General features: G+C 38.2%; 1 protein-coding gene across 6 annotated transcripts in view; it reads right to left on the bottom strand.

Annotated features, from left to right (window-relative positions):
- The window catches only part of ppp1r13bb (protein phosphatase 1, regulatory subunit 13Bb), a 107487-nt gene that overhangs the window by 71073 nt on the left and 13178 nt on the right, over window positions 1-23236 (bottom strand). For all 6 annotated transcript variants that reach the window (XR_010013733.1, XR_010013734.1, XM_063002210.1 and 3 more), the window contains 2 exons: window positions 22290-22409; window positions 19960-20030 (listed from right to left, as the gene is read on the bottom strand). Coding sequence is in view for 4 of the 6 variants with exons in the window: in XM_063002210.1 (XP_062858280.1) it covers window positions 19960-20030; window positions 22290-22409 (191 nt within the window). In the remaining 2 variants the exon portion in view is untranslated. The remainder of the gene's footprint in view (window positions 1-19959; window positions 20031-22289; window positions 22410-23236) is intronic.

Below are 23236 nucleotides of genomic sequence, written 5' to 3'. Positions count from 1 at the left end.
GCACTGTTCTGATTTACTGTTTAGTAATGTAGTATGCAGTACGAATCACATGTACGGCACTGTTCTGACTTACTGTTTAGTAATGTAGTATGCAGTATGGATCACATGTACGGCACTGTTCTGATTTACTGTTTAGTAATGTAGTATGCAGTACGAATACTGTTCTGACTTACTGTTTAGTAATGTAGTATGCAGTACGAATCAGGTGTAAGGCACTGTTCTGACTTACTGTTTAGTAATGTAGTATGCAGTACGAATCAGGTGTAAGGCACTGTTCTGACTTACTGTTTAGTAATGTAGTATGCAGTACGAATCAGGTGTAAGGCACTGTTCTGACTTACTGTTTAGTAATGTAGTATGCAGTACGAATCAGGTGTAAGGCACTGTTCTGACTTACTGTTTAGTAATGTAGTATGCAGTATGGATCAGGTGTAAGGCACTGTTCTGACTTACTGTTTAGTAATGTAGTATGCAGTACGAATCAGGTGTAAGGCACTGTTCTGACTTACTGTTTAGTAATGTAGTATGCAGTACGAATCAGGTGTAAGGCACTGTTCTGATTTACTGTTTAGTAATGTAGTATGCAGTACGAATCAGGTGTAAGGCACTGTTCTGATTTACTGTTTAGTAATGTAGTATGCAGTATGGATCAGGTGTACGGCACTGTTCTGACTTACTGTTTAGTAATGTAGTATGCAGTACGAATCAGGTGTAAGGCACTGTTCTGATTTACTGTTTAGTAATGTAGTATGCAGTACGGATCAGGTGTAAGGCACTGTTCTGATTTACTGTTTAGTAATGTAGTATGCAGTACGGATCAGGTGTAAGGCACTGTTCTGATTTACTGTTTAGTAATGTAGTATGCAGTATGGATCAGGTGTAAGGCACTGTTCTGATTTACTGTTTAGTAATGTAGTATGCAGTACGGATCAGGTGTAAGGCACTGTTCTGACTTACTGTTTAGTAATGTAGTATGCAGTACGAATCAGGTGTAAGGCACTGTTCTGACTTACTGTTTAGTAATGTAGTATGCAGTACGAATCAGGTGTAAGGCACTGTTCTGATTTACTGTTTAGTAATGTAGTATGCAGTACGAATCAGGTGTAAGGCACTGTTCTGATTTACTGTTTAGTAATGTAGTATGCAGTACGGATCACATGTACGGCACTGTTCTGATTTACTGTTTAGTAATGTAGTATGCAGTACGAATCAGGTATAAGGCACTGTTCTGATTTACTGTTTAGTAATGTAGTATGCAGTATGAATCAGGTGTAAGGCACTGTTCTGATTTACTGTTTAGTAATGTAGTATGCAGTACGAATCAGGTGTAAGGCACTGTTCTGACTTACTGTTTAGTAATGTAGTATGCAGTACGAATCAGGTGTAAGGCACTGTTCTGATTTACTGTTTAGTAATGTAGTATGCAGTACGAATCAGGTGTAAGGCACTGTTCTGATTTACTGTTTAGTAATGTAGTATGCAGTACGAATCAGGTGTAAGGCACTGTTCTGATTTACTGTTTAGTAATGTAGTATGCAGTACGAATCAGGTGTAAGGCACTGTTCTGATTTACTGTTTAGTAATGTAGTATGCAGTACGAATCAGGTGTAAGGCACTGTTCTGACTTACTGTTTAGTAATGTAGTATGCAGTACGGATCACATGTACGGCACTGTTCTGACTTACTGTTTAGTAATGTAGTATGCAGTACGGATCACATGTACGGCACTGTTCTGATTTACTGTTTAGTAATGTAGTATGCAGTACGGATCAGGTGTAAGGCACTGTTCTGACTTACTGTTTAGTAATGTAGTATGCAGTACGGATCACATGTACGGCACTGTTCTGATTTACTGTTTAGTAATGTAGTATGCAGTACGAATCAGGTGTAAGGCACTGTTCTGATTTACTGTTTAGTAATGTAGTATGCAGTACGAATCAGGTGTAAGGCACTGTTCTGATTTACTGTTTAGTAATGTAGTATGCAGTACGAATCAGGTGTAAGGCACTGTTCTGATTTACTGTTTAGTAATGTAGTATGCAGTACGAATCAGGTGTAAGGCACTGTTCTGACTTACTGTTTAGTAATGTAGTATGCAGTACGAATCAGGTGTAAGGCACTGTTCTGATTTACTGTTTAGTAATGTAGTATGCAGTACGAATCAGGTGTAAGGCACTGTTCTGATTTACTGTTTAGTAATGTAGTATGCAGTACGAATCAGGTGTAAGGCACTGTTCTGACTTACTGTTTAGTAATGTAGTATGCAGTACGAATCAGGTGTAAGGCACTGTTCTGACTTACTGTTTAGTAATGTAGTATGCAGTACGGATCACATGTACGGCACTGTTCTGATTTACTGTTTAGTAATGTAGTATGCAGTACGAATCAGGTGTAAGGCACTGTTCTGACTTACTGTTTAGTAATGTAGTATGCAGTACGAATCAGGTGTAAGGCACTGTTCTGATTTACTGTTTAGTAATGTAGTATGCAGTACGAATCAGGTGTAAGGCACTGTTCTGATTTACTGTTTAGTAATGTAGTATGCAGTACGAATCAGGTGTAAGGCACTGTTCTGATTTACTGTTTAGTAATGTAGTATGCAGTACGAATCAGGTGTAAGGCACTGTTCTGACTTACTGTTTAGTAATGTAGTATGCAGTACGGATCACATGTACGGCACTGTTCTGACTTACTGTTTAGTAATGTAGTATGCAGTACGGATCACATGTACGGCACTGTTCTGATTTACTGTTTAGTAATGTAGTATGCAGTACGGATCAGGTGTAAGGCACTGTTCTGACTTACTGTTTAGTAATGTAGTATGCAGTACGGATCACATGTACGGCACTGTTCTGATTTACTGTTTAGTAATGTAGTATGCAGTACGAATCAGGTGTAAGGCACTGTTCTGACTTACTGTTTAGTAATGTAGTATGCAATATGGATCAGGTGTAAAACACTGTTCTGATTTACTGTTTAGTAATGTAGTATGCAGTACGGATCACGTGTACGGCACTGTTCTGACTTACTGTTTAGTAATGTAGTATGCAGTATGGATCAGGTGTAAGGCACTGTTCTGACTTACTGTTTAGTAATGTAGTATGCAGTATGGATCAGGTGTAAGGCACTGTTCTGACTTACTGTTTAGTAATGTAGTATGCAGTATGGATCAGGTGTAAGGCACTGTTCTGACTTACTGTTTAGTAATGTAGTATGCAGTATGGATCAGGTGTAAGGCACTGTTCTGACTTACTGTTTAGTAATGTAGTATGCAGTATGGATCAGGTGTAAGGCACTGTTCTGATTTACTGTTTAGTAATGTAGTATGCAGTATGGATCAGGTGTAAGGCACTGTTCTGACTTACTGTTTAGTAATGTAGTATGCAGTATGGATCAGGTGTAAGGCACTGTTCTGACTTACTGTTTAGTAATGTAGTATGCAGTATGGATCAGGTGTAAGGCACTGTTCTGATTTACTGTTTAGTAATGTAGTATGCAGTATGGATCAGGTGTAAGGCACTGTTCTGACTTACTGTTTAGTAATGTAGTATGCAGTATGGATCAGGTGTAAGGCACTGTTCTGACTTACTGTTTAGTAATGTAGTATGCAGTATGGATCAGGTGTAAGGCACTGTTCTGATTTACTGTTTAGTAATGTAGTATGCAGTATGGATCAGGTGTAAGGCACTGTTCTGACTTACTGTTTAGTAATGTAGTATGCAGTATGGATCAGGTGTAAGGCACTGTTCTGATTTACTGTTTAGTAATGTAGTATGCAGTACGAATCAGGTGTACGGCACTGTTCTGATTTACTGTTTAGTAATGTAGTATGCAGTACGGATCACATGTACGGCACTGTTCTGATTTACTGTTTAGTAATGTAGTATGCAGTACGGATCAGGTGTAAGGCACTGTTCTGACTTACTGTTTAGTAATGTAGTATGCAGTACGGATCAGGTGTAGGGCACTGTTCTGACTTACTGTTTAGTAATGTAGTATGCAGTATGGATCAGGTGTAAGGCACTGTTCTGATTTACTGTTTAGTAATGTAGTATGCAGTACGAATCAGGTGTACGGCACTGTTCTGATTTACTGTTTAGTAATGTAGTATGCAGTACGGATCACATGTACGGCACTGTTCTGATTTACTGTTTAGTAATGTAGTATGCAGTACGGATCAGGTGTAAGGCACTGTTCTGACTTACTGTTTAGTAATGTAGTATGCAGTACGGATCAGGTGTAGGGCACTGTTCTGACTTACTGTTTAGTAATGTAGTATGCAGTACGGATCACATGTACGGCACTGTTCTGATTTACTGTTTAGTAATGTAGTATGCAGTATGGATCAGGTGTAAGGCACTGTTCTGACTTACTGTTTAGTAATGTAGTATGCAGTACGGATCAGGTGTAAGGCACTGTTCTGATTTACTGTTTAGTAATGTAGTATGCAGTACGGATCACATGTACGGCACTGTTCTGATTTACTGTTTAGTAATGTAGTATGCAGTACGGATCAGGTGTAAGGCACTGTTCTGACTTACTGTTTAGTAATGTAGTATGCAGTACGGATCAGGTGTAAGGCACTGTTCTGACTTACTGTTTAGTAATGTAGTATGCAGTACGGATCAGGTGTAGGGCACTGTTCTGATTTACTGTTTAGTAATGTAGTATGCAGTACGGATCAGGTGTAAGGCACTGTTCTGACTTACTGTTTAGTAATGTAGTATGCAGTACGGATCAGGTGTAAGGCACTGTTCTGATTTACTGTTTAGTAATGTAGTATGCAGTACGGATCAGGTGTAAGGCACTGTTCTGACTTACTGTTTAGTAATGTAGTATGCAGTACGGATCAGGTGTAGGGCACTGTTCTGACTTACTGTTTAGTAATGTAGTATGCAGTACGGATCAGGTGTAAGGCACTGTTCTGATTTACTGTTTAGTAATGTAGTATGCAGTACGGATCAGGTGTAAGGCACTGTTCTGACTTACTGTTTAGTAATGTAGTATGCAGTATGGATCAGGTGTAAGGCACTGTTCTGACTTACTGTTTAGTAATGTAGTATGCAGTATGGATCAGGTGTAAGGCACTGTTCTGACTTACTGTTTAGTAATGTAGTATGCAGTACGGATCAGGTGTAAGGCACTGTTCTGACTTACTGTTTAGTAATGTAGTATGCAGTACGGATCAGGTGTAAGGCACTGTTCTGATTTACTGTTTAGTAATGTAGTATGCAGTATGGATCAGGTGTAAGGCACTGTTCTGATTTACTGTTTAGTAATGTAGTATGCAGTATGGATCAGGTGTAAGGCACTGTTCTGATTTACTGTTTAGTAATGTAGTATGCAGTACGGATCAGGTGTAAGGCACTGTTCTGACTTACTGTTTAGTAATGTAGTATGCAGTATGGATCAGGTGTAAGGCACTGTTCTGACTTACTGTTTAGTAATGTAGTATGCAGTACGGATCAGGTGTAAGGCACTGTTCTGATTTACTGTTTAGTAATGTAGTATGCAGTACGGATCAGCTGTACGGCACTGTTCTGATGAATGACTGTAGCGATTAATATTTACACTACTCTGCACTGTTGACTTACTGTTTAGTAATGTAGTATGCAGTATGGATCAGATGTTGGTACAGTAGCGATCAGATGTTATGACTGTTACAGTAGCGATGGGTATTACCACTACATACTGTTTTGACATACTGTTTAGTAATGTAGTATGCAGTATGAATCAGATGTTAGGACTCTCTTTTGGGTATTAGCAATACACGTCACTGTTCTGACATACTGTTTAGTAATGTAGTATGCAGTGTGGATTAAAATGTAGGACTTTCTCTTCTACATTAGTGATCTGTATCAACACTACACATCACAGGAAAATGATTAACAGCCAGCAGGAAAAAAAAAAACACTAAGTGGATTTTGCTTCTGGCGAAAAAAAAATTGGGTCTGGACCAAACCAAGTGTCAGTTTAAATCAGCATGATGGATGAGAGACTTTTCTTGTTCAGGTCAACATGGCCTAAAGCTACAGTTGTATATTTAAAGTGGACCAGACCCAGAGGATCATCAGCCTCCCTATTATCTACACACGAGCACAGAGCTGCCCCCTTTATTGAATTGCTATATGAATAGGGACATAAAGCTATAATAAAATATTTACACATGACACAAAAAGTCTTTACAAAGTGGCAATTTGAAATAAAGTAAGCTCCATTCAGAGATGCTACAGAATCTATAAGTAATTTTTAAATTATATATATCATCTCTATTTTAACCAGAAAAAAAACTGTTAGTGAAAATTAATGAATAAATGGAGGCCAAAATGAGTTAATCGTCATATCTATTGTCTTTATTTAACTGGCACAACACTGCAATGACTGTCTTGTTGCCTACATATTTTGTTTATATGATAATCTGATCACTAAATGGCTCATGTAAACTGAGTTTCTTATAACCAAATTACTTGAGCTCATAATCATAGCCAATAGTCAGATCATCGTCATAATTGTTCAGTTCTTGCAGTAATCCCTCTGACGTAGATGTAAACACAGTTCAACTTGGCACAGTTTAGCTGAGCTGACAGTAAAGAATGACACACTGTGGTTGTGCTGTTTTAATCAAGGTGAGCTACATGGCAAGCCTTCTGATTTCATTATTACAGAAGCATCAGTGTTTATACACAGAGAAGCGTAAAGGGCAACCGCATTAGTCTGTGTTTGTACACACAGCAGTCTTTGGCTCAGTCTCAAGGGTCATTAGGCAAATGTCTGTCATCCTGCTTAATTTAGGCATGTCCAAGCTTTTTTTTTTTTGCAATATTAAAATTAACAGCCAATAACAATTTGTAAAAAAATATATTTTATAAACCATTAAGTCACAATAAGTCATTATTATTTAAATTCATCTATATTTATTTTAAACTTTTAAACAAAATATTTTTACCGTATTTTACTGAAATAAGAATCACAAGTAAAATAGTGCAAAAAAAAAAAAAAAACATTATTGAAAATCATTTATATTTTATTTTAATTTTTTAACTAAATATTTTCACTGTATTTAGTGAAATCATGGAAATAAATAATATATAATAAATAATAATTGCAAACCTTTACATTGTATTTTAAAGTAAGATTTTTATGCAAAAACAAGCTCTGTTCACAGGCTTATTAAGAAATGAATAAGATAAGCATTCTCTTATGCATGTACACCGACCAGACATAACATTATGACCACTGACCGGTGAAGTGAAAAACACTGAATATCTCTTCATCAAGGCACCTGTTAGTGGGTGGGATATTTTGGGCAGCAAGTGAACATTTTATCCTCAAAGTTGATGTGTTAGAAACAGGAAAAATGGACAAGCGTAAGGATTTGAGCGAGTTTGACAAGGGCCAAATTGGAATGGCTAGAACAGTGTTTTTCAACCTTTTTTCAGTCACGGCACCCTTTAACAGTATTTACAATCTCAAGTCACCCCAGTCTAAAATTTATTTAAAAACTTACACTCTGCATCCCTCGGACTGCTAACATACAAAAACACTATAGGGAAGAGACGTGCTGTGGTTGCATTGCATTAAGTTTCAGAAAAATCCTCTCTTGTGCAGAGATGAGCCCGTGTTTGTTTCTGCTTTGAAACATACGCGCCATGAACCAATCAGATTTAACATCATTAAACAAGTTTATAGTTTATTTCTAAATTATTTGTCATTATACCACTAGCACTGCTCATTGTCTGCATGGTTTTTCTGTAGCTCGGTTACGGATCTCAAACTTAAACTCAAAAGAAGCTTTATTGGCATGACAAATAAGGACATTCGTATTCCCAAAGCAAGTTAGAGAGAAATAATAAAAATAACAATAAATAAACAGATACATGTGCAAAAATATAAAATAGAATAAAACATTAATAAAAAAAGTGCAAAATAATAACAATAAAAATTATAATATTTACATTAATGAGGTAATTACCTCTCGCTCTGTGTGTGTGTGTGGCTTGCTCTCTCCGCGATACTGAAAGTGATTTGAATTTCGACAATAAACAGATCTTATTATCTAATTATTACGTTAATTCCCTCTACTGATGGAAGCGGAATGGTTGAATTACAGCCGATAAGAACTGCACAGAAAAATATATATATTATAACGGCTTGCAGAGGCGTTTTGTTTATTTTAAAGAGCCGTTTAATAGAATCGGATCGTTCGCGAACGACTCATCACTATACGCAACGCACGCAACCCGCGTTCACGTTGTGTCAGAATATTTTTGACGGCACCCCTGACGAAGCCAGGCGGCACCCCGGTTGAGAAAGGCTGGGTTACACTATTGAGTCAGAGCATCTCCAAAACTGCAGCTCTTGTGGGGTGTTCCTGGTCTGCAGTGGTCAGTATCCATCAAAAGTGGTCCAAGGAAGGAAAAGTGGAAAACCGGCGACATGCTCATTGATGCAAGTGGGGAGCAAAGGCTGGCCCATGTGGTCCGATCCATCAGACGAGCTACTGTAGCTTAAATTGCTGAAGAAGTTAATGCTGGTTCTGATAGAAAGGTGTCAGAATACACAGTGCATCGCAGTTTGTTGCATATGGGGCAGCAAAAGAGGGAACAACACAATATTAGGAAGGTGGTCATAATGTTATGCCTCGTTGGTGTATGTCTCCAGCAAAAAAGACCCTAGCCAGCAGTATAATCCACTAGCCCACCACCACCTTGCGGCTGCCACAGTGACACCTACTGTCTGGTAAAGATGCCATAATGAACGATAGAGGAATACAGAGCTTATTTTTCTGTGGGTGTTAAAGAACTTTGTAAGAAAACAAAGTACACAGCAGAAACAGGATATGTGGCTTCACTGTGTATGTACAGCATGTAGTGTGTGCTAAACTGAATGAAGTAAGCACTCATGCTATCACAGTCCAAAGATAGATTTATGAAGTTCTTCTTTACCGCGAGCTCATTCAAAGTGTGTGAAGGGGTTGGACATTGGATGCATTGGAGGATGGGGAGGGTTCACCAGTAACAAAACAAGCTCTGTGGAGCAAAGTCAGGAACAAAACTCTTTCCTCTTTGTCCGCCTCTTAAAGGACTCGAAAACAGCCAGGTATCTCAGGGGAACTGAAAAGTAGCTTACTACGGTACAAAAATAAAGCCCAGTGCTAGTCTATACAGGATAGAAAATGTACCGACCAAATGCAGAAACAACTGATGCTTACATGGACAAAAGTATTGGAACACTGCTTCCAATTATTAAAGCAATGTGTTTCAGCCACAACTATTTCTAAACACTGTAAATTATATAAAGGGAATTATATGCTTCCAACTTTGCAGCAGCAGTTAAGGGAAGGCCCTTTCCTAATCCAGCTCTACTATTCCCCTGTGCATAAAGCAAGCTCTATAAACACATGAAGAAAAGCTTGGTTTAAAGAAACTCCAGTCACCTAAACAGAGCCCTGACCTCAGCCCCACTGAACAGCTCTGGAATTAACTGGAACATCACTTGAAGCTTTATTGACCAACATCAGTGCCCAGCTATGCAAATGCACTTTTGACTGAAGTGTCAGTTTCCCACAGACATACTTCAAAGTCTTGTAATGAGCCCAGAAGAGCTGTTTGAGCCGAAAAGATCACATAGCAGTTACTCTCTTGTTGTTTTTTTTGTTTTTTTAAATGGAAAGTCCAACCATCTCAGTCAGTTGACCAAATAACATACAGAGTATGTTTTTATTTTACTGAAGCAACCCTTTCATTTAAAAAGTCAAGCACACAAGCTGTCCTTGCCTGTATTTGCAGACAATACCCCAGTGGAATATGGCTCATTCTATAAACGAAAAGAAGCAGGTCAGCTGGTGGAGACAGTTGTGCCATGCTTTCAGCCTGAGGCGGTTATGTTCTCTAGAGGATGTAATGCTGAAGCGGGGAGTTTATCAAGAGAACCTGAATTCCGTGTACAAACTAAAGAGCCATCTTCGTCATACTATTAGCACAAAGCCGGTCAGTGTTTCCAGATAGGAGGGCTTCATGCTAAACTGAGTGGATTTTGGTTTGATTTGGCGTGGGCTACTTTTTTGGCTGGTTTTTTTATTTTTTTTTTAAAGATATAAAATGAACAGCACTCTGTTTAATAAACGAGCTAGAATGTCACTCGGTCAGAATAAACAATTAATGTTATAATGGGGGCATGGGATATTTGTATTTATCAGTGTCGTATATTTCAGAAGTCACCAAAACCTGGAACTGGAATTAAAATGGAAATGTATTTATTTAATAGGATTTTAACCTCAAGTTTTACACACCTTGGTTACATTAATAACAGAAATGGTAGTTACTCGTTACACAAGATTCATCAGTTCACAAGTTTAATGTCAAACAGCACACGTAGTAAAACCCACACAGACATGGGGAGAACATGCAAACTCCACACAGAAAGGACCCAGACCGCCCCACCTGGGATCGATTTGTTTGTTTGTTTGTTTATTAGGATTTTAACGTCATGTTTTACACTTTTGGTTACATTCATGACAGGAACGGTAGTTACTCGTTACACAAGGTTCATCAGTTCACAAGGTTATATCGAACACAGTCATGGACAATTTTGTATCTCCAATTCACCTCACTTGCATGTCTTTGGACTGTCGGAGGAAACCCACGCAGACACGGGGAGAACATGCAAACTCCACACAGAAAGGACCCGGACCGCTCCACCTGGGGATCACCTTCTTGCTGTGAGGCGACAGTGCTACCCACTTAGCCACCGTGCACATTCATGACAGGACAGGTAGCCAGGTTACACATTTACACATTAAACTTGCTAAACTATTAATTTAGTCACCCAATTACTTATTCATTATCAATTATGTATTTATTTTCAAATTGTAAAACTGCAAGCCCCATCAGGTTCTGCACATGTCACCTGCACACTATGTCACCTGACCATCTCAGGTCTTAATTCCCTTTCTATACCCCCATTCCATAACATAATATCTTCCACATGTTTTGCCCTGTCGGTTCTTGTTTTATGTTTTTTTCCTTAGTTTAGTATTTAGTTTTGCTGCTTAGGGTTTAGTGTAGCCTTTAGCATAACATTATTATAGAGTTTTATTTCCCTGTTTGCTTTGTTTGTTATGTAGTGTTGTGTGTATGTTTATACTATTAAATGGTAGTGATTTTGCATTCTGTGTGTTTTTTGTGTCTTGTAAATAAGTACCTTTTGTTAGCCTGCTTTTTACACATATCTGGTCAGATGGTCACACCACCCATTATTTGGGATGCAAAAACGTTCACACAAAAAGATAATGTAGAATAATGTGTTGTACTTATCAATTTATTTATTTTTAATTTAACTGATGTGATGATTTGGCACCCTGTGTAAAATATCCCTGCCTTGTGCTGATGCGTTTCCCGGTGGAAGCGAATCCACCACAACCCTAAACAGGATAAAGCAGTTGATGAAAATGGAAAAAAATGAATAAAAAAAGATTAAACTGGACACCGATAATAGACGTCATGCCACTGAGGCACATTTAGCAGAATGTAATAATCATAATCGATTATATATCTAACCTAGGGGTTAGAAGATATAAATACATAGTCAGTCTTTATTTAAATCTTCAATAATCTGGCTGTGTGAAACATTATTCAAAGAATGCCAGCAAGGCTATTTTCCTAAAGGCCTGACCAAGCCAGAAGCTGCTGACTAGCACACAAAATCTGCTGCAGTCTATAAAAACACAAACTATATGCTATTTTAGTGCATAGCTAAACCTTAAGCAAATCAAACCTCAGTGTTAATAGTGGAAATCTCATGTTTCAGTCAGCATGGAGCATCTGGAGACATTAAACCAGCTGTGAATGCAGATGTTTTAGCTGTAGTCTACAACTGATGACAAATGTGGTGCCAAGTTTTTTGTGAAAATGTCAGGGATTCTTACAAGATAAAGCATATGGTGGAGTATAATAAAGCAGAATTAATCCAAAAGTAAATGCACATGAACATCTAAAAGTGTTCAAAAAAACTCAGGAAATAAAAAGCAGCATTATGATTCTCTTTGTAAATTGAAGCTTAGTGTAGAATAGAAGTCGGGTTTTGCACTGCCTTAAAATATTCAGAGCCAGCAGGATTCTGTACAAAGACTTTGTGACGTCACGAACAAGTTGACTCCAACCGTGTCTCTCTCTCTCTCCACACACACACACACACACACACACACACACACACACACACACACACACACACACACACACACTCAGTTAACATTCAGATTTCTTTTTTGTAAAACTCTATATTAAAATGGCCCCAAAGCAGTGTTGAGAAAATGAAAAAATCCATTACTATTTGTTGTTGTATAATTACACCTGCCAGTAGCTGTCACTGTGCATCAGGCAGAGGGGACAGTGAGTGACACAGAAGAAGAAAGTCCGCTGAGTAAAGTATTCTTTCTTTTGTTCAATTACACCTACAAAATACAATACTATTAAAATAAAGAAGGAAATAACAGAGAAATATGAAGTTCCCCAAATATGGAGGTCTGCCTTTGTTGTACCCCTCTTAAAAGGGGGAGATCCTACCATGTTAAATAATTATAGGCCCATCTCCAAAATTTCGATTATATCAAAAATGTTAGAAACCTTTGTAAGTGAGCAATTAAAGGACTATTTAACAGTGAATAATATCCTAACTGAGTTTTAATCAGGTTTTAGAAAAAAACATAGTACAACTACAGCAGCATTAAAAGTGATAAATGATTTAATTTTATCGTTGGATAAGGGCGATCATTGTGCAGCACTGTTTATTGATTTGTCAAAGGCATTTGACACAGTTGATCATGTAATAATGAAATCTAGATTATTGAATATCGGTGTATCTAAGGATTCCATTTTATGGTTTGAAAACTATTTATCTGGTAGGACACAGTGTGCACAGGTGGAAGGTTTTAAATCATCTTCATTGGTACTAGATAAAGGGGTACCTCAAGGGTCAGTCCTGGGGCCCCTGCTTTTTACTATTTACATAAATAGTCTCTGTAATAATGTGCTAAATGCAAGATTTCATTATTATGCTGATGATACTGTTATTTATTGTTCAGCTAAAACTCAAAATCAGGCTGTAAGTATTCTGCAGGAAAATTTTGAAATTATACAACAGAGACTTTTTAATCTGAAATTGGTCTTAAATGCTGATAAAACAAAAGTAATGGTGTTTACGAAGTCAAATAAGATGCCATCAAATCTTCCATCAATAATTACCTTGTCGGGGAGTGTGGTTGAAACTGTATCCACATATAAATATTTGGGTTTAATGTTAGACAGTTCTTTGGCATATAAGGCTCATATTACTCAGCTCACAAAGAAATTAAAGGTTAAATTAGGCTTTTATTTTAGAAATAAATCATGTTTATCCTTTCAAGCAAAGAAAAAGCTTGTCTGTGCTACTTTTTTACCAGAAATTGATTATGGAGATGTCATTTATATGTATGCACCCATATCTTATCTACGTTCACTTGACACTGTTTATCATAGTGCACTGCGATTCATTACAAAGTGTTCGTTTTCTACGCATCATTGTGTTCTTTATGAAAAAGCAGCTCTGTCCTCATTAACCACACGAAGATTAACTCATTGGTACACTTTAATTTATAAGTCTATCTTAGGTTTATTACCTTCTTATTTATGCAATTTTATAAATCGTAAAGAACCTGGAAATTACTGTCTGCGCTCTGACTCCTTGTATCTTCTTAAGGTCCCCTTGGCACGTACGAAATTAGGGAAACAGGCTTTTAATTATGCTGCACCATCAGACTGGAATATACTGCAGAATGTTTTAAAATTGCAGGATTTGGTGAATTTAAGTCATTTTAAAAACATGTTTTTGAATATGGACATAGGTAAAACGGTTTGTAATTGTTTTAAATGATCATTGTATTGTCTATATTATGTATTCATGTTTGTCGTATGTTGTTTGTGTAGGTGTAACTATGTATTATGCTGCTGCTTATCTTGGCCAGGACTCTCCTGCAAATGAGATTGTAAATCTCAGTGAGATTAATTTCCTGGTTAAATAAAATAAAATAAATAAAATAAAATAAATATGAGAGTTATTGTTGTTTCTGGTAGATACATTTTATAAAAAAAAGAAGGAAATTTATTATGGTGTATGGTACAGCACACATACCATACTAAAATGTGTTTTAATGTACAGTACTACTGTGTATTGTTTATTACAGGAATTTCTATTCTATATTTTAAGATTCAAGGGAAAATATACTTGTATTTATAACAAAAAAGACCATTTGAGACATTAGAAAGATTAAGTAAGGGGGTGGTTTGGGAGGTCTGGCAAGGATTAATTCTATTTACATTATTTCTTATTGAAAAAATAGGTTTAACTAACGAACATTTTGACTTAAGAACAGCCCTTCAGAACCAATTAAAGTCAAGGGTCTACTGTACTGGTAAATAAGGGTCTCATCATTTAACAAACGTGTAAATACTATATATGTGTAGTTATAAATAATACAAATTCATCTTAAATTTAAACCACTGTCTGTTTTCCGTGTATTACTGATGGATTATTTGCCTGGAATTATTTCCCTGGATTTTCCCCCTTAGGGTTTGGTTTAGCCAAATCCTCCGTACTCTGGCACCCCAACCTCGGCTTGCAGGAAACCCTTGCTGGCCAAGATGAGCCACAGGTTAGTATGTGCCTCCTCCAACATGGATTCTAGTGTCAAGTGGAATATGCTACGCTCTCTGTATCCCTGAATTACATGTTTTGACACAGGAAGAACATGCAAACTCCACACAGACCGGACCCGGACTGCTTCATCTGGGAATCAAACCCAGAACCTTCTCAGTGCTACCCACTGAGCAATCTTGCCACTCTTATCGAATTTAAGAAATGTAATACATTTTTTTTAAATATAGGAGCGTAAAACCTGATGATTAATTGTGGTCATCTGGCTTTTTCATAAAGAAAACCAAACCAGTCACTGCAGAGAACTTACAGACTTTTTAGCTGACTAAATGTAATGTTTACATGCTCTGCTTGCTATTTAAAGCATGGTTACAGAGATTTGAGGCAGATCAGAGGAAAACTAAAGTAAAGATTGGAACATGTAATCCCTGCAGGCCAAGCCTGCCCACACGCACAGAAAGAGCTTTAACTCTGGCAAAGTTACGCTGCCCACACAGCGCCGAGTTCTGCAAATCTGTCTCTGAGGGCACATTTTACAAAACTCTAGCTGGAAACTACTGTGTAAAAATGGATCCAATCTTCCAAAAATCCTATCACTGGAACTATCAATGAAACTAGAAGTGATAGATCATCAATATATGATGCACTAATATTCTGCTATAATGCAGCTTTCACATATGCACAGCATGTTTCACTGAAAAACAGTGTGTGGGAGTCAAGTGCTCTCAGATGCTACGGATGGTGAGATTAGAAGAGATTAAATGGAGTAACAGGAAGTGAAAATAAGAAAGAAAAACAGGAGGAAGCCAACACATTTTAAGCAAAAAGTCCATATCAGAGGGCAGCTGGGCGCCATCTAGCGAGCACAATTGGCAGTCTCTGCTGCAAACAAAATTGGCCACAGAGTCTGCTGGGTGGGAAAAGACCTGAAGTGAGTGGGGTCTTTAAACGCTGTGCAAAGACCCTGGTTAGAAGACCTGTAGTCCATTTCAACACACACAACTTCAATCCATTAGGTCACACCAGGGCTACAGTTTGCCAACCCTTGGGCCAGGGTTATACATTATGTGCACAGTGCCTTTAAATGAAAACGGTAGCTCAGTGGGTAGCACTGTCCCCTCACACTCACGCCTCCTGGGTTCGATTCCCTGGGGGAGCGGTCCAGGTCCTTTCTGTGTGAAGTTTGCATGTTCTCCCCGTGTCTGCGTGGGTTTTCCTCCTGGAGCTCCGGTTTCTTCCCACAGTACGAAGACATTCAAACGAGGTGAATTGGAGATACAAAATCGTCCATGACTGTGTTTGACATTAAAACCTAAACTGATCCATCTTGTGTAACCAGTAACTACCTTTCTTGTCATGAATGTAACCAAAGTGTATAAAACATGAAGTTAAAATCCTAATAAAATAAATAAACTATATAATTGTTAAGATTTTTAAGTATTTTTAAGTAATCTCTTGTCAGGTCTGGTACAAAAATGGGAATGAGGAAAAAGAAAAGCCTACTTTAGCAAAGCCAGGAGGCATGCTGAAGCTCCAAATCCTCTTAAAGCCTGCTATGTTTAGAAACTGGTGCAATCCTTAAAATACAGAACTATAGAACAATAAGATCTAAAAAATGAAGTCAGTCTGTCTTGAGGTCAACCGGTAAAAACAAAAACTTGTACACAAATATGAGTGTACAGCATACTATTATGGTCGTATTTGTGTCAGATGAGGTAACACTCAAGCCTCGAATAGGGAGGTGTTAGGTTGATGTGTACTGAGCCAATGCCATTAGGAGTCTCCCAACTGACAGCCTTCATCTGATTATTTAGCCCAAACAAATACAGCACCCTGAAATTACAAAGCACTGGATGTCTGTGGGTAAAACAGGCTCTAATCTTCCTATGTGTTTACATATACTAGTATTCCAAAGCAGATGTTGACCAGTGTATCAAATAATTTATATCAATATAAACTAAATTATTTGCTTCCAAATTTGTGGCAACAATCTGGGGAAGGCCCTTATTTTTTTTCAGCAGGACTCTGGCCCTGTGTACAAAGCAAGGTACATAAAGGCATGGTTTGAGGAGTTAGAAGGAACTCCACAGGCCTCAACCATACTGAACATGAAATGTTAGCCACTCACTTAACATCCGTGCTGGACGTCATATATTTTGTCAGTCCACAGACACACTCCAAAATCTTGTAAATATAAAAAGCCTTTCAGGAGACTAGAGGCTGGTATATCCACAAAGCACAACCTTCATATTAACACCCATGGTTTTAGAATTGGACAGAATATGTTCATGGTCATGCGTGTACATACTTTTGGCTGTATAGTATACTCACAAAAGCAAAATGGCAAAATGTTCTGTTGTCTTTGATTTACAGCTCAATGATACCAAAATAATCAAAGACTTAATTACAGCTTTTCTGTACCAGAAGTGTAAGAATGTGCAGTGCAAAATGTGCTTTGATGTAGCAGTGTTGCATCAATTTCAAAGTTACATTATATTTAACAAACAGAATTAAGTTCATCATCAAAAACACAGAAAATCATGTTTGTCCTTATGCCTGTTAAAGAAAGGTTCAAGTGAATTAAAACACAGACTGCAGTGTTTTATTACATATTTAAATAGTGTCCCAACTTTTCTGAAAATGGGGTTTGTAATAGATAACCATCTTTCTATCTCAACTGCAGCGGGACGGCACGGTGGCTCGTTGGGTAGCACAGCCGCCTCACAGCAAGAAGGTCCTGGGTTCGTTTCCCAGGTGGAGCGGTCCGGGTCCTTACTGTGTGGAGTTTGCATGTTCTCCTCGTGTCTGCGTGGGTTTCCTCCAAAAGCTCCGGTTTCCACCCAAAGTCCAAAGACATGCAAGTTAGGTGAATTGAAGATACAAAATTAAACATGACTGTGTTTAACAAAGACTTGAACTGATGAATCTTGTGTATCCAGTAATTACCTGTCCTGTCATGAATATAACCAAAAGTGTGTAAAACATGATGTTAAAATCCTAATAAAATAAATAAATACAACTGCTGCAGCGATTAGTATGGCATCGTATTAATCAGTTCTATCGCTAACCACCTTAAGCAAAGGAAGTGAAGCATGTCCTGTGCAGCCTGCCACTGACTCCCACAAGACAGAAATAATGGAGTTAAAAAAAGAGAAAAATAAAGATTGAAAGTGAGAGAGTAACCTCCAGGTGTACACTGTAGAACTTAAGTGATAGAAGACTATTATTTCCTGGTTTGCTGGTAGGCAGCTCTCTGCATCCCTTAAGGTAAAATTAGTTCTGCTTCCTAGAGCGTGGCATTTCTCCTGCCTGAATCTGGGCCAGACACTAGAAAGAGAATGATGCTGAAAGACGCTTTCATAAGCAAAAGGTAACAAGTAGAACATGACATAAAATGTCTACAATGTTTTAGAACACAAGTGCATATCACTGTAGTGGATCTTACACAGGATAAAGAACAGCACAGGCATCTGCAAACTGGCCACAAGAATGTACTTGACATCTGTCTGGTGATCAGAAAGTTGCTGGTTCAAGCACCACCCCCGCCAAGGTGCCACTGCTGAGCCCATATGCAAGGACCTACACCCTCAATTGTTTGTATTGTATTCAATCACAATTGTAAGTAGCTTTGGCACAAAGTGTCTGCCAAATGCAGTATTTATGTATTAGTTTATTAATTAGGATTTTAACCTGATGTTTAACACAATTTTGGTTATATTCATGACAGGACAGGTAATTACTGGTTACAAAACACAGTCATGGACAATTTAGTATCTCCAATTCACCTCACTTGCATGTCTTTGGACTATGGGAGGAAACCGGAGCTCCTGGAGAAAACCCACACAGACACAGGGAGAACATGCAAACTCCACACAGAAAGGACCTGGACCTCTTTACCTGGGAATCAAACCCAGGACCTTCTTGCTGCCACCCTGCTAAATGCAGTACATGTGAAACGTAAGAGTGTCCAGGGCATGAGTGGACAAGGCAAATTTTGGAGTTTTTGATGAACAGATTCCAAATACTGTTACAGTCAGTAATTGTACACCCATATAGTGCATGCATGCATACATGCATACATGCATACATACATACATACATACATACATACATACATACATACATACATACATACATACATACATACATACATACATACATACATACATACATACATACATACATACATACATACATACATACATACATACATACATACATGGGTGAATGTACCTACCAGACAGGCGTAACTAATAAAGCACTTGGTGAGCATATCATTACAAACACTACCAAGGTCTCTTTTCTATTATAATATTTTAATGATTTTTTTTTTCAGGAGGGTGAATAGTATTAAGCATTTTATGCTCCCAACACACCTGATTAAACTGTACAACGTAAATACTGTAACTCCAACCGTTTAAAGGAAGAAAATGCAAGCGACACCGATTCCTCAGATAAAACAGTGACAGTGTGAGAAACAGAGCTAAAAACAGGACCTGGAGGATAATGGTGTCATGTTTATGGACTTTCCCTCAGACAGCACAAAGTCATTAATCAGATGTTGTGTATATAATTAAAGGTGCCTTAACAGACAGTCTGTTTAAGAAGCAGTAAATCTGCCTCGCAGCCATCTTGAATGCAGAAGCAAAAATGCACAAAGCTGTTGTGTAACTTGAAACACATGATATATCTCATGGTCATATATTATGTGCAAACCATTACTAACTAGCTGATTAAATGAAATAAGCCATACATATTGCTTAAAGGTGTTTTTTAAAAATCGAATCAGACAGACATATAACCTTTATAGAAAAAAAAGTGTATCAAGAGCTCAGAGATCACCGATATGGCATTGCTACAGGCCACCTGTCTAACTAGTCATTTCATCAGATTTCATGGCCTGAGTCGCTTTTACCGAGTCATATCAAACAGTTCATCTCATTGGAGGCGCTTTGAAAAGATCAGCGGCAAACTAGGCCAAAGCTCAATCAAGTGCAAAAGTGCAAGCCCAACACGGCAAAAGTGCCCTTACTAATACTCTTGTGACAGAATGGAATTATATCCCTGCAGTTATGTTTAAAAATAGAAATCTAGAAGAGGAAAAGAGCAGAGAAAAGAGAGTACAAACGCTATAATAATGCTTGTAGCTGCAGATGTGATGTTTGGCTGGCAGACGTCAACTAACCGTTTTTTGGCACGTATACGATGGAACATGTTTACATTTTTTGACTAATGAAAAGTGAATGATACAAAAACATGAGACAAACATACCCCGTTTTCATTGGGCTTCTCTGAGCTGCTTCCACTTCTCTGGTTAGCCTGCTCCTGAGACTGCTGACTCCCTGTTATTAGAAGATAAAGAAAATAACTTTAGGAGCAATATGATGTTTAAATGTCTGACTACTACACGTCTGTCTGAGGCCTGTCTGTCATTATGTGGATCTTGTCTGTGGTGTAGAACCAGGATTCTTATATTTTTATAGGTCAAACCCAAACTACTCATCCCTTTTATGTATAAAGAAACAATGTAGATGCTGTTTTCAGAACAACTCAGAAAAATTAGACTGAAAAGTTTGGAAAGAAAGTGATTTAAAGCCTTGTGATCTTGTTTTAATCAATATGATAATAGGATCAGAAAAAGTATTTGATTTTATATATTAATTTGAGAGTTGCAGCCGTACTTATCTACAAAGTCAAAGACAAACATTAGCATGCCCAGCCTGGTCAGTGACTCTGCTAAGATTCAGACTCACAAGATCAAACATTCGGCAGCATTGTGCTAGCCCGTTAGACTGCTGTGCCACCGGAGCGCGCCGGAATGCTTTTCTATAACTAAACCCCTATCTTGTGTAAGTCTACAGGAGCAAAACTTCAAAATAAAAAATATATATCTTGCATAGACCTAGCCTGGTCAAAACACGGTGACAGCATCTTCTAGAGTGACCAGATAACATCAAGTTTTACACTCCAATTCACCTAACCTGCATGTCTTTGGACTGTGGCTCTCCTGTGGTAGCTGCGGTTTCCTCCCACACAGACACTGGGAAAACGTTCAAACTGCACACAGAAAAAGGCCTGTCCCGCACCACCTGGGAATCAGTCCCAGGACATTCTGGCTGTGAGGCCACAGTGCTCCGCCACAATAATGCTTTCCTCCAACCTGACTGCAAATTCTTTTTAAAATGACACAGTCTACAATTATTTCAAAGCCTAGATTAGATAAAGTATATTAATTCTTTTTACACTTGTGTTTTTATTGTTGGCTAGCAAGCTCACCCAGCTAATCGTGTTTTAAATAAGGTAGACTGCAGTGGCGATTTCTCTAAGACTGCAAGGGAAGCTCAGCTTCCCCTAAAATGTCAAAAATTAAATGGTCAAATATGTACAGTTGTGTTAACATTTCATTGACTACAAATGCGTTAGAACACGTTCATCTCGAAGACAAGTTAGTTCAGAATCTGGATGCGGAGCTTCTGCAAGATGATTGGAGGATCAGTCGAAAGGCTGAATCCCGTTTTGATTGACAGCTACTTGCTGGCCATTGAGAGGACACTGGTCAAGTCCCTGGAAAAGACGCCTACTTGGTACGATAGGATCACAGGCCATTTTCTTGAAAAGGAACGGAGGGCAGAATTTATGTATAAATAAATTGACAAATTTGATGATGTAAGCCGACAATGAGCTTCCCCTCTTTGAAAGACCAGCAGCCGCCACTGGTAGACTGCCAACGAACTCCCACTGCGATAAACTGACTGAATAACGAGGGAGCATCCGATGCTTCCTTAGCAGTGAAGGCATTCCCAGCATTCTGTGCGGCAAAACCTTTCTCGCCAAAGATTTCAAATATGATGGATGAATGCGGAGCAAGACAGAGTTCTTTTCAATTGTAAATTAATTCTCATTAATTTTTATTTTTGTATAAAGGTGTACGAGTGTCATTTATTTGCATATTCGGGTTTGTCAGTGACAATTTAACCTCACTAGGTTTTCAGACAGGCCCTCAGTGTCAGAAAGATAGCAATGGCCATTTTGCAAAGTAACACAAATGGCAAATAAACAAAAATAAAATTGTATACAAAAATAAAAATTAATGAGAATTTATTTACAATTGAAAAGAATAAGAACACGTTAACATTTTACATTTATCCAAAGCGACTTACAGTACACAGTATAAGCAATTGAGGGTTAAGGGCCTTGCTCAAGGGCCCAATAGTGACAACCTGGCAGTGGTGAGCCTTGAACCGGCAACCTTATGATTACTGTACCAGCACCTTAACCTCTAGGCTACAGCTGCCCTCAGTGTAATGAAAAGAGTATAAAATAAAAATAATCTTCATTAAAGAATACATTCTTTAAATCATTGCTCATTATAGTCCTTACTGCCTCCTTACAATGCATAACTACAATAATCTGCGTGTGCTGAACATACCTACATCTACATCTATACATCTAATTAGCTGACACAAACCAATCCAAGTAAAACCAAAACATGTAAAAATGTAGTCAAGGTCCGGATGCAGCCACTGGTCCACTAACGGAAACCATTTTGCTTTTCAACCGGCCTTTAGCTCACTGCATCTAAATTCATGACAATGGCTCACCTTGTTCACTGCTCTCTGTGGGTGAGTCTTCATGGCGCAAAAAAAACTTGACTTCCTGCTTCCTGGGGCCCCACTTCTGCAGGTGTTCATATATCATGTGTTCAAAAGGGATTGCTCGTTCTGCAAAAAAGAATATTTAAAAAAAGTTATGCAACAGAAGGAACAGCCATTTATTTGGACAAAACATATAATAATAATCCATAAAAATCACCAGCAAACACAATTAAAGACATGCCTTTTTTTAACCTTCTGCACTAAGGGACCCTGAAGGGGAAATTAAACAGGGGGAGAGTGCCACACCTTATATCCAAGAGATGGACAAAAACAAGCATACACACACAGTGATCAAGGATTAAAGTGATCACCATGTGGCCTCCTGCCAGAGGAATGCAGCAAGTTTGGGAGGGGAAAAAACTTGATAAAAGGACGTTCATAATACACCCCAGCCTTAGGCAGCAGCTGGAGAGACATCTGGAGATAAAACACAAACCCAAACAGACAGACCCGACTAAGAAAAGCCATCAAAGAAGCTCATACAAGAGGGAATAAAAGGGACCGGGCATTAAATATCACTCAATTGAAACAAACTCAGCCATACTGACCCAAATGTTATGTATACTCTGTAGTAATGGATGTGTTATTCTGAATGTTTTAATTGATTTTATGGGTATGCATGTCAATCAGTCTTCAAAAGAACCGCTATCAGTTTGTTTGTTTAATTCTTAACACCATGTCAGCTGCTATGGCTATTATCATGGCTGAATAATAGATTCAGTCTTTACACATTAAAATAGGGGGTCGATTTAACTGGTATCAGTAAATGGATTGGTGTCCTGTCTGGGGTGTATTACCTCATTGCACCCAGTGATTCTGGGGAAGCCAGACCCACTGTGACCATTACAATGATAAAACAGTGGTAAACATGAAATGAAATGTAGAAATATTAC

This window comes from Trichomycterus rosablanca, chromosome 9, assembly GCF_030014385.1.
Source record: "Trichomycterus rosablanca isolate fTriRos1 chromosome 9, fTriRos1.hap1, whole genome shotgun sequence".
In the NCBI taxonomy this organism is placed as follows: Eukaryota; Metazoa; Chordata; class Actinopteri; order Siluriformes; family Trichomycteridae; genus Trichomycterus; species Trichomycterus rosablanca.
The sequence above is the reverse complement of the archived record's forward strand: the minus strand, read 5'-3'. Positions and strand labels throughout refer to the sequence as shown.